Raw genomic sequence first — 19,301 nt, 5'->3', positions numbered from 1 at the left:
GAGGAAGCAATAGAAGATTTAGAAGCAATAAAAATGAAATCAAAATAGATAATGTAAAGAAGAGTTACCATCCATAGCTAATGGATCCTATTACATTTTTGTCTTCAATCTTCTAGCCTTCTACCTTTTCTTCAATCTAATCTAAGGAAAATGGGGTTTTCCCCAAAGAGGGGAGAAAACAAAGAGAATTTCAGATCTAAAAACTAGGGCTCCTCTCAAATTTCAGGAGAAGGGCTAAAATAGCCATCATGAAGTCAAAATCTCGAAATAGCCCGTGCTGGCCTGGTCACACCACCTTCATGCGTGAAGGGGGGGGGGGCGTGGACGCGTACTGGAAGTGGTCCACGCCTCCTACACGTGTGATGCTTGCGTGAATGGACCCTGCCCGACTCGGATGTGATAAAAAATCTCTAACTCAACTTTAGAGCATGTTTTGAAGTCATTCCGTAGAATGGAAAGGGATCCAAGGCCAAAACAGAGCATCAAGCGAGGAAGCAAACGGGCAGGGTCCATTCACGCAGGCATCACACGTGTAGGAGGCGTGGACCACTTCCAGTACGCGTCCACGCCCCCCCCCCCTTCACGCATGAAGGTGGTGTGACCAGGCCAGCACGGGCTATTTCGAGATTTTGACTTCATGATGGCTATTTTAGCCCTTCTCCTGAAATTTGAGAGGAGCCCTAGTTTTTAGATCTGAAATTCTCTTTGTTTTCTCCCCTCTTTGGGGAAAACCCCATTTTCCTTAGATTAGATTGAAGAAAAGGTAGAAGGCTAGAAGATTGAAGACAAAAATGTAATAGGATCCATTAGCTATGGATGGTAACTCTTCTTTACATTATCTATTTTGATTTCATTTTTATTGCTTCTAAATCTTCTATTGCTTCCTCGCTTGATGCTCTGTTTTGGCCTTGGATCCCTTTCCATTCTACGGAATGACTTCAAAACATGCTCTAAAGTNAAGGGATCCAAGGCCAAAACAGAGCATCAAGCGAGGAAGCAAACGGGCAGGGTCCATTCACGCAGGCATCACACGTGTAGGAGGCGTGGACCACTTCCAGTACGCGTCCACGCCCCCCCCCCCTTCACGCATGAAGGTGGTGTGACCAGGCCAGCACGGGCTCCCTTCACGCATGAAGGTGGTGTGACCAGGCCAGCACGGGCTATTTCGAGATTTTGACTTCATGATGGCTATTTTAGCCCTTCTCCTGAAATTTGAGAGGAGCCCTAGTTTTTAGATCTGAAATTCTCTTTGTTTTCTCCCCTCTTTGGGGAAAACCCCATTTTCCTTAGATTAGATTGAAGAAAAGGTAGAAGGCTAGAAGATTGAAGACAAAAATGTAATAGGATCCATTAGCTATGGATGGTAACTCTTCTTTACATTATCTATTTTGATTTCATTTTTATTGCTTCTAAATCTTCTATTGCTTATTTTGATTTCATTTTTATTGCTTCTAAATCTTCTATTGCTTTCTCTTGTTACTTTCTTAATGCTTGCTTAGAGTAGATAGGGGATTGGTGGCCCCGAAACTAGTTATGTGGTTGATTTGTTGAAGAAATTTCCTGAAATTTGTGAGCTTGATGTTTTTAGATTCAAATGCTTGTGTGGGTGATGTTTGATATGCTTTGTGCCTAAGTGTGACCACATTAGGTAACAAACCTTGTGAAAGTGAGTGTGTGCGCGATAGCGTCCTCTCACGAGTCCAACTCATCCACATCCTCGCCCTCTGTCCGAGAGGAAGAAGCCCGAGAGGAGTGATAGACAAGGTGTTCGATAAAATGCCTCAACCGACTGAGGATGTGGGAGTCCGAGTGTGACGTCACTGGTGATGTGTCGTGAACTCCCTAGTTGAATCTGAATCACGTGTTTGCAAAACCGTTAGGAGAGTCGACCATGTATGCTAGCCACGAGCCCCAATCTCCATTTCCCATTTTCTTAAACCTACCATTTAGCCTTAAACTCTTGTATAAATGTTATTGAGTCTTATTCGTTCACGTAACTCTTTTCCTTCAACCTCCTAAATGGCAACATTAATTCAACTCCAATCTATCTTCCTTGAGAGACCGACACTCGGAGAGTATTGACTCTTCGTTTTAACACATTCCATACCGACATACACCTCACCGCAAACAACTGCACCCTTCACCCCCCCTCAAGTTGGAACATGCGGATCTGAATTGCCCAACTTGTGAAGAAGAAATTCAAATTGTCTTTGCCCAAGAGCCTTTGTGAAAATATCAACCAATTGCGAATTGGTAGGAACATATGAAGGGAAAATCAAACCATCTTTAATTGTATCTTGAACAAAATGACAATCCACTTCAATGTGTTTTGTTCGTTCATGAAAGACCGAATTCTTTGCAATATGAAGAGCCGATTAACTGTCACAAAACAATTTTATAGTTTTGGGATGATGAACCCCCAGACTTAACAACAATCCCTTTAACCATTTGAGTTCACAAGTAATAGCCACCATAGATCTGTATTCCGCTTCCGCGGAAGAACGAGAAACGGTATTTTGCTTCTTTGTTTTCCACGAGATTGGAGAATGGCCAAGAAACACCAACCAACCAGTAAGAGTTCGTCGAGTAGTACGACATGCGGCCCAATCCGAATCACACCATCCTTGTAGTGTTAGATCACTATCCGCTCGTAGGAGAATCCCTTGACCCGGGGTACCTTTCAAATAACGGACAACTATCAAAGCAGCTTCCCAGTGCTCATAATGTGGTTCCTGCATGAACTTAGACAAGACATGAACAGAGTATGCAAGATCTGGTCGGGTTACGGCCAAGTAGATAAGTCTTCCGACAACACGCCGATATGTTGCAGGATTTGAGAAAATTGGGCAACTAGATAGGCCAAGTTTGTGGTTTTGCTCAATAGGAACACTAACCGGCCTAGCCCCCAACAATCCTGTTTCATAAATAATATCAAGGGTATATTTTCTCTGACACAGAAATAATCCAGAAGAGCTACGAGCAACCTCAATACCAAGAAAGTACTTTAAAGTGCTGAGATCTTTCATATGAAAACAATCACTGAGATAAGCCTTAAATGTCTTCAGAGCAGTAGAATCATTCCCAGAAATGATGAGATCATCAACATAAACAAGTATATTTATCTGAATTCCACCCCGAGTGAAGGTGAATAAGGAGTAGTCGGAATAGGATTGTAAGAAACCATATCCTTTCAAGGCCGTAACAAGTTTTGCAAACCAGCACCTTGGTGCCTTGCTTTAATCCATACAAGGACTTGCGCAATTGACATACTAATTTAGGATCCAATGCCTCAAAACCTGGTGGAAGCTTCATATACACCTCTTCATCGAGGTCACCATGTAAAAAAGCATTGTGCACATCCATCTGATGTAGTTCCCAATTTTTTGAGGCTGCAATGGCATGAAGCACGCGAACAGTAACCATTTTGGCAACAAGAGCAAAAGTTTCAGTGTAATCGATGCCTTATGCCTTATTCCTGATGATTACTGAGAGCCACTAATCTTGATTTGAGTCTTTCAATCGACCCATTTGAGTTATATTTGATCCGATATACGGAATGACTCCCAAGAGCCTTTTTCCCAGGTGGAAGATGCCCAAGAGTCCAAGTTTGATTTTCTTCTAGGGCCTGAATTTCATTTTTCATGGACTCTTTCTAGCCACTGTGTGTCATTATTGCCTCCTTAAAAGATTGTGGTTCTTTTTCAGAAAGAATAGCTGCCACAAAAGTTCTATATGGTAGAGAAAAATTGTCACAATTTATATAATGTGCTAAAGGATAGGGAGTACCTGAGGAAAACTGTGGAGACGGTGTAACGGAGGATGTACTTTTAGCAACAGTAGAATTAATAACATAGTCGTGCAACCACACTAAAGGAACCTTATTTCTCATACCCCGACCCATCTCAACATTCTGATCCTGGTTATTTGGAACAACATTACTAGTGTGACATTCAGTTTTGGAGGTGAACTCATGTGAGGTTTGATTCTGGTTGAGAGGTTGGCTCGGGTGTGGAGCTTGGCTCATGTTGAGGGTTTGGCTCGTTTGTGGAGCTTGGCTCGGCTTCTTCAATAATCACAGAAAAATCGTCATGAACAAATTCTTCATGAGGAATGGCAGTCGTATCTGTGAGGGGAAAGGGAAAATTATCTTCGAAAAATTTCACATCGCGCAGGAAACAAAAAATTCTTTTGTCTCAAGTTCAAACAGCTTCCAAACCTTTTTCCCAAATGGATATCCCACAAAGATGCACTTTCGACTTTTACTAGAAAACATATCACCTTTTGCTTTTTGATTGTGAGCAAAGCAGAGACACCCAAAAACACGAATTGTGTTGTAAGATGGAGGACTACCAAAAAGAATTTCATAGGTAGTTTTGTTTTCAAGTAACGGTGTTGGTGTCCGATTTATTAGATGTGTGACCGCAAGAACACATTCTCCCCAAAAATAAATTAGCAAATTGGCTTGGAATCTCAAAGCTCTTGCTACATTGAGAATGTGTTTATGTTTCCGCTCAACCCTACCATTTTGTTGAGGAGTTCCCACACAAGAAGTTTGAAATAGAATTCCAGTAGCAGAAAAAAATCACGCAAGCATTTGAATTTAGCACCGTTGTCACTCTGTACTGTTAGAATATTTTTATTCTAATATTATTGTGGCCATGTATTAAGTGATCTGGACAATTAAAATTCCATTGTGATAGGTAGTGGAATAAAACTTGTAACAGATCAGGGGTTATAATTCTCTCTCTTTGGCTTTCAAATGAGGCTATTTAAGCATATTTAATTGTATGGGTTTATGGCCCATTATTGCCATAATTCCAATAATCAATATTGGAATGTTAGTTATATGGTAAGCAGGCAATATATAATGGCCTAGACTATTTTTCTATCCTATCACTTGGAAAACTTAACGTGAAAGACTAGAGGGAAAAAGGGTTCTGAAAATACTAAGAGAAAGAAGTGGTGAAGAGGAAAGGGCTCAGAGCTTCATCAAACTCCATGGAATCAGGTTAGTAATTTACGCTTCCTATGAAAGTATTGGTTAAATCATTCAATGCCTTTTACAAATAGTTTTACATGTACGACTTTGATTGATTGAGAGAATTGTCTATCAATCATAGCCACAAAAGACAAAAACATTTTGAGAACCTCAGTTTTATCGATCAACAAATAAACCTAAACTGCTTGCGAATAATCATCTATTATAGTCAAGAAGATTGATGTCTGTAAGGACCCCACAAATCACAATGCATTTTCTCAAATATTCGAGATGCTCTATTGTTACTCAAAGGAAATTTTTCTCTAGGTTGCTTAGCACGAAAACAAACCTCACAAGCTTTATTAAAACTACTCGCAGCAGTGCCAACAGACGAAAGTAGTCTCATCACTTTTTTAGATGGATGACTCATTCGTTGATGCCAAAGATCGACTGAAGTTGTCACACCATTCACTGTAAGATGTTGCACTGAATCAGTTCCCTTGAAGTAGTAAAGTCCATCCTGTCTTAACACCCATTCCAATCGTCTCCCTCGATTGGTCCTGTATAGCACACATATAAGAGTTAAAGTGGACGTTGCTCTGCATATCATCATTTAACTGAGAAACCGAAATAAGATTACAACTTAAAGATGGAACATAAAGAACTTGATTAAGAGTAATTTTGTCCGCTAATCGAACCGAGCCTTCTTGAGTCGCAACCATTGTTTTGCTGTTGGGTAAACCTACAGGGCATTGAAATATATCTTTTGCATTAGTCATCCGAGTGGAATCACCAGTAATGTGACGAGAGACCCATGTGTCAATTATCCACAACCGTGTATCAAACTGACCATTCAATGGATCATCAAAAACCTTTGTACCACTAATCAGCCATGTTAATGCCTTCCATTGAGGTTGGGGAGGCGGTGCCAGCGGCTGCTCGCCGTCGACCATTGATGAGTTTATGCACATGTATAAACCTTAGCGCTCTGATACCATGTAGAATACAAACAAAAGAGGAGGAAAAACTGATGTGTTATTATTATGATCAAACCTTAATACAAGCACTGCTTATACAGTGCCATGAAGATATTGAAAATATAAAACAATAAATACAATGGTTTTGGAAAAAGAAAACACCAAGAGACACACAAATCTCTTTGAAATATCTCAACAAGTTAAACCCAATCATTCATGCCGGGATTGTGAAGTAATTAAACTCAGCCTCCCTTTGGTAGGAAGAAAATTTTGATCATTTTGTACATATTAAAATTTAAAATGATTTTAGCATTTTAACTAATAGCGTGTATCAGACTATGTAGCGTGTTAGTTGATTAATTGTCATATATACAAATGCATCACCATTTGAGGTTAATGAATTTTTAATAATCCAAAAAAATACATCTTTTTTTAAAGTAGAATTAATACATTATTAATTTTATATACTTTTTGGATGATGAGGGGAAGAGGTAGTCGGGACGCCCAACACATAGGGTTTGGTGGCCGTTGTTGTGTTTTCCATCGAGATACAGACTAAGAAAAACTTAATCTTCAAATCAAATTAGATAATAATATAATATATTTTTCAACCGTACCCATCATTTCATTTATTATTATTATTATTATTGGAGTTAAACAAGCAAGCCGACCACTAGTATTTTCCCATTTTGGAGAAAAGAAAAATAGGAAAATACTCTTCATAATAACACATTTTTAGGCCACCACCACCTGGTCAATCAGGCGCAAAACCACTTCTCGTCCAATCCCGCCGCAATAAACTCATCCCTAACTACACCTGGCCCGTGCGAAGTTATGCCAACTATCATGCTCTTCACCCCCATCTGCCGTAGCTCCCGAGTTGCCTATTTTAACCATGCCAAAACAGAACAACTTAACATGCTTTCCTTTTTCGGGTTCGATCAATATCGTGTCAATTTATATCAGATACAGAGTAGTACCTGGGGCAAATTGTCACCTTAACGTTTCTCGAATACATATACAAAAATAGTATTCATTGTAAATTAAATAGTCACATTATCATTTCTCGAATATACGTTTAAGGCAGATACAAAATTGTGCATTTAAGGTTTCTCAAATACACATACAAGACAAATATAGAATATATTCAAGGTAAATACAGAATTGTGCATTTAAGGTTTCTCAAATACACATAAAAGACAGATATAGAATCGTGCATCGACCGTGCAAATTGTCACCTTAACCTTTTTGGAATAGATATATAAGAGTAAGAGGGAAAGGGAAAAATGGTCTCACATTGAAGCCATCCTTGACAGGCATTTCCTTGTTCATGAGCAGGAGGTCGAAGCGAGCGCCGAAGCGGTGGAGCACCACTGCCTCCTCGCCGTTCTTGGCCACCTGAGCATCCAGTCCGTACTTCTTCAGCAGCATTTTATGGACCATCTCGGTAGCGGGGTCGTCTACGATGACAAGCGCCCTCAATCCCTTCCCAACATTCTTTGAACCCATGTCCGAGAGAGAGAAAACTGAATTAACTAAACCAAGAAACAGCTAGGGGGTTTAAATAGGTTAAAGAAATAGACCACACATTGTCACCTTAACGTTTCTCGAATACATATATAAAAATAGTATTCATTGTAAATTAAATAGTCAGATTATTGGTTTTTGAATATACATCTAAGGCAGATACAGAATTGTGCATTTAAGGTTTCTCAACTACACAATAAAGACAGATATAGAATCGTGCATCGACCGTGCATTTAAGGCAATGGTCATAATGCGGGATTTACTCAACACAATTATAGCAATCTATTGACTTTTTAGTTTAAATCGGTAAACAAACTAAGTTGTTTTATCCCTTGTGACTGAATAGGTTCATCGCAAGGTAAAATTACCCAATGCGTATTCTCAAATAGTGACTACATGTTTTTTCGTCACAAAAAAAGAAAAAAAAAAAAAGAAAAAGTGAAATGGTACCACTCTCTGATGACAACAAAAGGAAATGAAGTGCAGTCCGAGAGAGAGAACTGAATTGACTAAAACAAGAAACAGTTAGGGGGTTTAAATAGGTTAAAGAAATGGACCACAGATTGTCACATTAACGTTTCTCGAATACATATATAAAAATAGTATTCATTGTAAATTAAATAGTCACATTATCGGTTTTTGAATATATATTTAAGGCAGATACAGAATTGTGCATTTAAGGTTTCTCAAATACACATAAAAGATAGATATAGAATCGTGCATCGACCGTGCATTTAAGGCAATGGTCATAATGCCGGATCTACTATCAAGATCCAGGTGTAAATGAAATTTAATGTCGGATCTGGTGTTTCACCGCGGTTGATAAATGAAAATGATTCATTCAAGGCAAAACCAAATCCTATTTTGATATCATCCGAATCCCCAGCCAGGTCATCAAAGATTTGACTATTTTAATTTTGTGTTTCGTAATTCCATTTTAATTTGTGATCTCAGCCCTTTATGGCATAAATTGATAGCAGTATTTATTGAAAGATTTCATATATCTTTAATTCTTTTTTTATTATAAAAATAATATAATTTTGTTACCATGCATTTACTAATTCAATCTGCCGATATGGTCATACCACCTTAAAAGATCTTAACATTTAGTGCTATATCAGCGTTCTCGGTTTTATTAATTTCAAAAGTCTAAAGAAATTAGTTGATTAAATTCTAGAATATGGGTGTATAATTAAACAAAATCGTATATTACGAAAGTTTAAATTTAAAGTTAATACTTTTTAATATTAAATTTACAAATACCATTGGCTTGATAATATCACGATAATAGATTTAACATGCCGGTTTATGAAATAGGTTGGGAATGAAAACATTCTTGAGAAAGGACATATTTGTTGTTTGATAAGTTATTTCATTCCTAATAATGATATTGTATAAAGAAATTTAATTAGTACAATCTTCAAAGGCTATACATTCTGCTATAATAAAACTATTTTTTCAAAAATAGGTATAAAAGGCCGATGGATTTTAAACAAATATGCTAGATTATCATTAGTGAATATTATGTATAATAATTTTATGACTCTTCTAGAACTCACGTGACTTAATCTTAACGCTATATATGTTTTATCAAATATTCCTTAATATACTTGGTCGTTTCTCATTTTTGAAACACAAAGTTTTATTGTCCTAATATGGGACAATGGCGGTAATCTATCACAAGCTTAACTAGTTTGGAACATTAGAACATAGCCTAATGGGGATTGGACAAGTAGTAACTCACAAAAATTATATCATGGTTTCTTACATAAAATCTGTTAAAAGATACCGTAGGATATTTTCAACATTTGTCTAATACTCCGTATCATGTTTAATTTCATTATAGAATAAACACTAAATATATATAATGTTGCTAGCAAGTACAAGTTCATCACAAATATAATATCAGGCTTTAGCTTGATATGATTATGAAACTTCTGGTCCTACCATAGTGCCCATAGTAAATGATATTTACTGATATAAAACATCTCCAAGATGTTTTCAAGATAAACTAATTGGTGCATAAAATTTCTTCAAAGAGCTAGATACCCGATTTGTTAATCAACTTGGTTTCCCATGCTAGATTTAACGTTTAGCAGATTCTTATTTTTACACCGATAAGTCTTCCACACTTATGGCGTCAATAAGCATAGGTAGGTTTATTTGGTCCAAGATGGGAAGGTATATGGGACTTATATATATATAGCCCGTAGAGGTACACTATGATATCAATATAAATAGTTCTAGTGCAGTTATCACATAGTTAATGCTAAGAAGTTGTTTTATAGACAAAGCTATTTTAGAATGCATGCTATAGTTTCACGTGTAAGATATGTGATAAATCGATTACATAATTATTGCGATCAATAACAAACTCAGCCACCAAGGTTATGAAAACAAAATTAATGCCTTAAATGCCAATGTATACATCTTACTTAGAAATTATGTTATAACCATACCTGGTTTAATTTGCATATCCTGCAAGAAGGTAGCTTTTACTTTAGGTAGGTCTGACCTCTTGCTACTTTAAAGGATTAACAAGTCCGCTGCTTACGAATCACTGTTGTAGTAGTTCATAAGTGCCCAACAAAAATTTCTGCCAATTAAGATACAACATTAGTAATATGTAGATATATCAAATACAATTTCATATTTTATATATATGTATATGGGAATAGGTTAAGGCTCGGTACTAGAAGTTCGGCATAAATAAAAAGGATGACGGATGAAGAAGGAAAGAGTAGCGGAGAGGCCGAGCTTGAAGGACTTGGAGGTAGACACGATGGTACGGCGTAGGCCGGTCGATGATAAGTCGGTCGGTCAAGGATTCGTTATAGAGGTGACAAGGCAGCTGAAGATGATCTTAGACTCAAAGTGATTGAATAGTGCTATTGAAACATTAATTAATTACCATGGAAGAAAGGACGAGCTAAAGGGGATGAAGGAGAGGAGTCTGTCCGGACAGAGCTAGGATCAGCGGCCGAGATAAAGAGGTGGTGTGAGAAAGACGATTATGAGAGTTTCCTAAAAGAGGCAGGCGGTGGGAAGCGGGAGATATGGAAGGAAGATTAAAGCAAATTAGGAAACTTTCTAAATGTAATAAGGAAATAATCCTAACTTGAATATGGTAGTTTAGGGTTGCCAAAGGGAGAAATTCATCTAGCTTGTATAAATAGGGGTTCAAAGCCTTGAAAGAGGCATAAGCAATTCACTATACTCAAGCAATTTTCCGCAATTTATAATATAAAGAGGGTTGAGAAGTCACTCTAATTTCCGATAAAATGTTAGTCGATTTTCTGGTGGTGTTGGCCTGCCGTTCGACCATCTGTGGTTGATAAAACCAACATTGGCGTCGTCTGTGGGGATCAGACAAAATGTTCTGTGGTTATAACTGACTGAGAAGGGTGAAAGTACGTAGCAATTGTGACTACCACTTGTCGTGAAGGTCAAGGTCAAGGTAGGACGCAACCTCAGGTGCAAGTGAATGGTACTGTGGGACAAACTGTTTTTCAAGGAAGGGACTTGCGAGAGCAGCTACAAGCTATCCCGACCTTGTACTGGCGATTTGCGAGAGCAGCTCAGTCGCCAAAATTCTCATGTTTAAGATGAGCAAGTGCGAGTGTAGGGTCCTGTTGTTGAGGGGGTCCGAGCGGGAGAAGTATCTCCGCCTCCTCTACCAGCCACACCTAAGCAACCCGGAATTCTTGGGGTGCTCACCCGAATAGCAGATCTGTACGAACGAGAGCTGCATATCCGTGAAAGGGGTGTGCCCCCGGTGTTTCAACAAGAAAGGCCTATTCAGCCGGTAGAGCAAGAGAGGCCGGCCGCTTCGTGCCGGTCTCCAATTCAAGCGGGGTCGAGAGGCCCGTGTCGATCCGCTTTCGATAGGTTGACAAATCACGACATGCCGGGCGATGAAAATCTGAACACACAGGAAGTACCGAGGGAAGTCGGTCCCAATGAACCTAGAAATAGGCGTGAGCGAAGGTATGACGATGTCCAAAGAGTGATCAAGGAACACTCAGTTTACGAAAATAGTGGAGAGTCCCGGGCGGAACGAGGGCGAAGGCCGAATGAGGTCGTGGATCTTCTACTTTGCTGTACGTTAACTAGATGGATGATTGGTTTAGAAGAACATAGCCGGATTATTGCTAAACGTACTGGGCGTTGGCTAGGTTACTACTTACTAGGCGAGCATTGCCGCCGTTCGTGGAGGAAAGCGCTAGCGCCGCCCGTTGAGGAATAGGATTTAAAGCCGCGCGTTGTTGCTTTATGTAGACTTGGACAGACTTGCAGTACGTCACCATCATTCTCGGAGTCGCAGAAACCCCAGCCCCAGCAATTCTCACTATCCGAGAATTGATGGAGGTGAACTAAGACGTTCCTCTAGTTGTGTGTATATATATATATATATATATATATATTCCTCTAGTTGTGTGTATATATATATATATATATATATATATAGTTTTCATCCATGAATATAATAAGAATATAAGACGAGATATCGATCCCAGGAAAATCATCAATTATTTATTAAGACGAGATATCGATCCCAGGAAAATCATCAATTATTTATTATGGATATACATTAGAAGAGGTGAATAAAGATTGTCAAATCTGCTCTACTAAATTCTTAAAATCCGCAAACATTTGTTTGTATTTCACAAAATTAAAATACCTTTGATAACTTTCTTAGTGCTATTGTGCCGAAAATGTATTAATAGATAAATTTTTTAGTGCCATATGCTTGGATTTTTGTCAAATTACCTTTGCTTTTAACGCACATTTTACATAATTTCTAAGGAAGGATCATTTTTGGTCAAAAATAAAGTAATGTATTTTGGTTGAGTTGAAAGTCCAAAACTAAAAGAAAAATGTTTTATCCCTTCTGACTAAATAGGTTCATCGCAAGGTAAAATTACCCAATGCGTATTTTCAAATAGTGACTACATGCATGTTTTTTCATCACCAAAAAAATAAAAAGAAAAAGAGAAATGGTACCAATCTCTGATGACAGCAAAAGGAAATGAAGCGCAGTCCGAGAGAGAGAACTGAATTGACAAAAACACGAAACAACTAGGGGGTTTAAATAGGTTAAAGAAATGGACCACACATTGTCACCTTAACGTTTCTCGAATACATATGTAAAAATAGTATACATTGTAAATTAAATAGTCTCATTATCGGTTTTTGAATATACATTTACAGCAGATACAGAATTGTGCATTTTAGGTTTCTCAAATACACATAAAAGACAGATAGCATCGTGCATCGACCGTACATTTAAGGCAATGGTCATAGTGTGGGATTTACTCAACACAACTAAAGCAATCTATTGACCGTTTGGGTTTAAATCGGCAAACAAACTAAGTTGTTTTATCCTTTGTGACTGAATAGGTTAATCGCAAGGTAAAATTACCCAATGTGTATTCTCATTTAGTGACTACATGTTTTTTCATCACCCAAAAACAAGAAAACAAAAAGAGAAATGGTACCAATCTCTGATGACAGCAAAAGGAAATAAGTGGAATCCGAGAGAGAGAACTGAATTGACTAAAACAAGAAACAACTAGGCGGTTTAAATAGGTTAAAGAAATGGACCACACATTGTCACCTTAACGTTTCTCGAATACATATATAAACATAGTACACACTGTAAATTAAATAGTCTCATTATCGGTTTTTGAATTTACCTTTAAGGCAAGTAAAAAGTTGTGCATTTTTGGTTTCTCAAATACACATAAAATACAGATATAGAATCGTGCATCGACCGTGCATTTAAGCCAATGGTCATAGTGTGGGATTTACTCAACACAACTAAAGCAATCTATTGACCTTTTTGGTTTAAATCGGTAAAAAAACTAAGTTGTTTTATCCCTTGTGACTAAATAAGTTCTTCGTAAGGTAAAATTACCCAATGCGTATTCTCAAATAGTGACAGCATGTTTTTTCAACACAAAAAAAAAACAAAAAATTAAAAAAGAGAAATGCTACCAATATTTGATGTCAACAAAAAGAAATGAAGAGCAGTCCGAGAGCGAGAACAGAATTGACTAAAACAAGAAACAACTTTTTTTTTAAACAAGAAACAACTAGGGGGTTTAAATAGGTTAAAGAAATGGACCACACATTGTCACCTTAACGTTTTTCGAATACATATATAAAAATAGTATACATTGTAAATTAAATAGTCTCATTATCGGTTTTTGAATATACATTTAAGGCAGGCACAAATTTGTGCATTTTTGGTTTCTCAAATCCACATAAAGACAGATATAGAATCGTGCATCGACCGTGCATTTAAGGCAATGGTCATAGTGCGGGATTTACTCAACACAACTAAAGCAATCTATTGACCTTTTTGTTTTAAATCGGTAAAGAAACTAAGTTGTTTTATCCCTTGAGACTAAATAAGTTCATTGCAATGTTAAATTACCCAATGAGTATTCTCAAACAGAGACTAAATGTTTTTTCATCACAAAAAAAAAAAAAAAAAAAAAAAAAAAAAAGAGAGAAATGATAACAATCTCTGATGACAGCAAAAGGAAATGATGTGCAGTCCGGAAGAGAGAACTAAATTGACTAAAACAAGAAACAACTAGGGGGTTTAAATAGGTTAAAGAAATGAACTACACATTGTCACCTTAACTTTTCTCCAATACATATATAAAAATGGTATACATTGTAAATTAAATAGTCTCATTATGGGTTTTTCAATATACATTTATGGCAGACACAAAATTGTGCATTTTAGGTTTCTCAAATACACATAAAAGATAGATATAGAATCGTGCAACGACCGTGCATTTAAGGCAATGGTCATAGTGTGGGATTTACTCAACACAACTAAAGCAATCTATTGACCTTTTTGTTTTAAATCGGTAAACTAACTAAGTTGTTTTATCCCTTGTGACTGAATAGGTTCATCGCAAGGTAAAATTACCCAATGCGTATTCTCAAATAGTGACTACATGTTTTTTCATCACCAATCTCTGATGACAGCAAAAGGAAATGAAATGCAATCCGAGAGAGACAATTGAATTGATTAAAACAAGAAACAACTAGAGGGTTCAAATAGGTTAAAGAAATGGACAACACATTGTCACTTTAACGTTTCTCGAATACATATATAAAAATAGTATACATTGTAAATTAAATAGTCTCATTATCGGTTTTTGAATTTACCTTTAAGGCAAGTAAAAAGTTGAGCATTTTTGGTTTCTCAAATACACATAAAATACAGATATAGAATCGTGCATCGACCGTGCATTTAAGCCAATGGTCATAGTGTGGGATTTACTCAACACAACTAAAATAATCTATTGACCTTTTTGGTTTAAATCGGTAAACAAACTAAGTTGTTTTATCCCTTGTGACTAAATAAGTTCATTACAAGGTAAAATTACCTAATGAGTATTCTCAATTAGTGACTAATTATTTTTTCATCACAAAAAAAAAAAAAAAAGAGAAATGATAACAATCTCTAATGACAGAAAAAGGAAATGAAGTGCAGTCCGAGAGCGAGAACTGAATTGACTAAAACAAGAAACAACTTTTTTTTTTTAAACAAGAAACAACAAGGGCGTTTAAATAGTTTAAAGAAATGGACCACACATTGTCACCTTAACGTTTCTCGAATACATATGTAAAAATAGTATACATTGAAAATTAAATAGTCTCATTATCGGTTTTTGAATATACATTTACAGCAGATACATAATTGTGCATTTTAGATTTCTCAAATACACATAAAAGACAGATAGTATCGTGCATCGACAATGCATTTAAGGCAATGGTCATAGTGTGGGATCTACTCAACACAACTAAAGCAATCTATTGACCTTTTTGTTTTAAATCGGTAAACAAACTAAGTTGTTTTATCCCTTGTGACTGAATAGGTTCATCGCAAGGTAAAATAACCCAATGGGTATTCTCAAATAGTGACTACATGTTTTTTCATCACCAATCTCTGATGACAGCAAAAGGAAATGAAATGCAATCCGAGAAAGAGAATTGAATTGACTAAAACAATAAACAACTAGGGGGTTTAAATAGGTTAAAGAAATGGACCACACATTGTCACTTTAACGTTTCTTGAATACATATATTAAAATAGTATACATTGTAAATTAAATAGTCTCATTATCGATTTTTGAATATACATTTATGACAGACACAAAATTGTGCATTTTAGGTTTCTCAAATACACATAAAAGACAGATATAGAATCGTGCATCGACGGTGCATTTAAGGCAATGATCATAGTGTGGGATTTACTCAACACAACTAAACCAATCTATTGACCTTTTTGGTTTAAATCGGTAAACAAACTAAGTTGTTTTATCCCTTGTAACTGAATAGGTTCATCGCAAGGTAAAATTACCCAATGCGTATTCTCAAATAGTGACTACATGTTTTTTCATCACAACAAAAACAAAACAAAACAAAAAAATAAAAAAGAGAAATGCTACCAATCTTTGATGGCAACAAAAAGAAATTCAGCGCAGTCCGAGAGCGAGAACTGAATTGACTAAAACAAGAAACAACTAAAGGGTTTAAATAGGTTAAAGAAATGAACTACACATTATCACCTTAACTTTTCTCCAATACATATATAAAAATGGTATACATTGTAAATTAAATAGTCTCATTATCCGTTTTTGAATATACATCTATGGCAGACACAAAATTGTGCATTTTAGGTTTCTCAAATACACATAAAAGACAGATATAGAATCGTGCATCGACCGTGCATTTAAGGCAATGGTCATAGTGTGGGATTTACTCAACACAACTAAAGCAATCTATTGACCTTTTTGGTTTAAATCGGTAAACAAACTAAGTTGTTTTATCCCTTGAGACTAAATAAGTTCATTGCAATGATAAATTACCCAATGAGTATTCTCAAACAGTGACTAAATGTTTTTTCATCACAAAAAAAAAAAAAAAAAAAAAGAAAAAAAGAGAGAAATGATAACAATCTCTGATGACAGCAAAAGGAAATGATGTGCAGTCCGGAAGAGAGAACTAAATTGACTAAAACAAGAAACAACTAGGGCGTTTAAATAGGTTAAAGAAATGAACTACACATTGTCACCTTAACTTTTCTCCAATACATATATAAAAATGGTATACATTGTAAATTAAATAGTCTCATTATGGGTTTTTCAATATACATTTATGGCAGACACAAAATTGTGCATTTTAGGTTTCTCAAATACACATAAAAGACAGATATAGAATCGTGCATCGACCGTGCATTTAAGGCAATCGTCATAGTGTGGGATTTACTCAACACAACTAAAGCAATCTATTGACCTTTTTGTTTTAAATCGAAAAACTAACTAAGTTGTTTTATCCCTTGTGACTGAATAGGTTCATCGCAAGGTAAAATTACCCAATGCGTATTCTCAAATAGTGACTACATGTTTTTTCATCACCAATCTCTGATGACAGCAAAAGGAAATGAAATGCAATCCGAGAGAGACAATTGAATTGATTAAAACAAGAAACAACTAGGGGGTTTAAATAGGTTAAAGAAATGGACCACACATTGTCACTTTAACGTTTCTCGAATACATATATAAAAATAGTATACATTGTAAATTAAATAGTCTCATTATCGGTTTTTGAATATACATTTATGACAGACACAAAATTGTGCATTTTAGGTTTCTCAAATACACATAAAAGACAGATATAGAATCGTGCATCGACCGTGCATTTAAGGCAATGGTCATAGTGTGGGATTTACTCAACACAACTAAAGCAATCTATTGACCTTTTTGTTTTAAATCGGTAAACAAACTAAGTTGTTTTATCCCTTGTGACTGAATAAGTTCATCGCAAGGTAAAATTACCCAATGCGTATTCTCAAATAGTGACTACATGTTTTTTCATCACCAATCTCTGATGACAGCAAAAGGAAATGAAATGCAATCCGAGAGAGACAATTGAATTGATTAAAACAAGACACAACTAGGGGGTTTAAATAGGTTAAAGAAATGGACCACACATTGTCACTTTAACGTTTCTCGAATACATAGATAAAAATAGTATACATTGTAAATTAAATATTCTCATTATCAGTTTTTGAATATACATTTATGACAGACACAAAATTGTGCATTTTAGGTTTCTGAAATACACATAGAAGACAGATATAGAATCGTGCATTGACCGTGCATTTAAGGCAATGGTTATAGTGTGGGATTTACTCAACACAACTATAGCAATCTATTGACCTTTTTGGTTTAAATCGGTAAACAAACTAAATTGTTTTGTCCCTTGTGACTAAATAAGTTCATCGCAAGGTAAAATTACCCAATGCGTATTCTGAAATAGAGAATACATATTTTTTCATCACCAAAAAAAAAAAAAAGAGAAATGGTACCAATCTCTGATGACAGCAAAAGGAAACGAAGTGCAGTCCGGCTGAGAGAACAAAATTGATTAAAACAAGAAACAACTAGGGGGTTTAAATAGGTTAAAGAAATGAACTACACATTGTCACCTTAACTTTTCTCCAATACATATATAAAAATGGTATACATTGTAAATTAAATAGTCTCATTATCGGTTTTTGAATATACATTTATGGCAGACACAAAATTGTGACTACATGTTTTATCCCTTGTGACTACATGTTTTATACACAAAATGCGTATACATTTTAGGTTTTATCCCTTGTGACTGAATAGGTTCATCGCAAGGTAAAATTACCCAATGCGTATTCTCAAATAGTGACTACATGTTTTTTCATCACCAATCTCTGATGACAGCAAAAGGAAATGAAATGCAATCCGAGAGAGAGAATTGAATTGATTAAAACAAGAAACAACTAGAGGGTTTAAATAGGTTAAAGAAATGGACCACACATTGTCACTTTAACGTTTCTCGAATACATATATAAAAATAGTATACATTGTAAATTAAATTGTCTCATTATCGGTTTTTGAATTTACCTTTAAGGCAAGTAAAAAGTTGTGTATTTTTGGTTTCTCAAATACACATAAAATACAGATATAGAATCGTGCATCGACCGTGCATTTAAGCCAATGGTCATAGTGTGGGATTTACTCAACACAACTAAAGCAATCTATTGACCTTTTTGTTTTAAATCGGTAAACTAACTAAGTTGTTTTATCCCTTGTGACTGAATAGGTTCATCGCAAGGTAAAATTACCCAATGCGTATTCTCAAATAGTGACTACATGTTTTTTCATCACCAATCTCTAATGACAGCAAAAGGAAATGAAATGCAATCCGAGAGAGACGATTGAATTGATTAAAGCAAGAAACAACTAGGGGGTTTAAATAGGTTAAAGAAATGGACCACACATTGTCACTTTAACGTTTCTCGAATACATAGATAAAAATAGTATACATTGTAAATTAAATAGTCTCATTATCAGTTTTTGAATATACATTTATGACAGACACAAAATTGGGCATTTTAGGTTTCTCAAATACACATAAAAGATAGATATAGAATCGTGCATCGACCGTGCATTTAAGGCAATGGTCATAGTGTGGGATTTACTCAAACCAACTTAAGCAATCTATTGACCTTTTTGTTTTAAATCGGTAAACTAACTAAGTTGTTTTATCCCTTGTGACTGAATAGGTTCATTGCAAGGTAAAATTACCCAATGCGTATTCTCAAATAGTGACTACATGTTTTTTCATCACCAATCTCTGATGACAGCAAAAGGAAATGAAATGCAATCCGAGAGAGAGAATTGAATTGATTAAAACAAGAAACAACTAGAGGGTTTAAATAGGTTAAAGAAATGGACCACACATTGTCACTTTAA

The 19,301-nt window shown here is 36.0% G+C and overlaps 1 protein-coding gene across 1 annotated transcript; it reads right to left on the bottom strand.

Annotated features, from left to right (window-relative positions):
• Positions 1-6,713: 6,713 nt before the first annotated feature.
• On the bottom strand, positions 6,714-7,464 carry LOC115996092 (two-component response regulator ARR22-like). Its single transcript, XM_031235232.1, has 2 exons — positions 7,252-7,464; positions 6,714-6,839 (listed from the first exon to the last, which is right to left on the bottom strand). The coding sequence occupies exons 1-2, from the start codon at positions 7,462-7,464 to the stop codon at positions 6,714-6,716; spliced, it is 339 nt and encodes a 112-aa protein (XP_031091092.1).
• Positions 7,465-19,301: the final 11,837 nt, after the last annotated feature.

The sequence above is a fragment of the Ipomoea triloba genome, chromosome 11 (assembly GCF_003576645.1).
Source record: "Ipomoea triloba cultivar NCNSP0323 chromosome 11, ASM357664v1".
NCBI lineage: Eukaryota > Viridiplantae > Streptophyta > Magnoliopsida > Solanales > Convolvulaceae > Ipomoea > Ipomoea triloba.
This window is presented reverse-complemented; position numbering and strand designations above follow the sequence as displayed.

Excerpts from the sequence above, each read along its gene's own strand:
- LOC115996092 (XM_031235232.1), bottom strand. The coding sequence starts at position 7,464 with ATGGGTTCAAAGAATGTTGGGAAGGGATTGAGGGCGCTTGTCATCGTA. Across the intron at positions 6,840-7,251 it reads CTGTCAAGGATGGCTTCAAT|GCAACTCGGGAGCTACGGCA; the intron begins GTGAGACCATTT and ends TGGTTAAAATAG.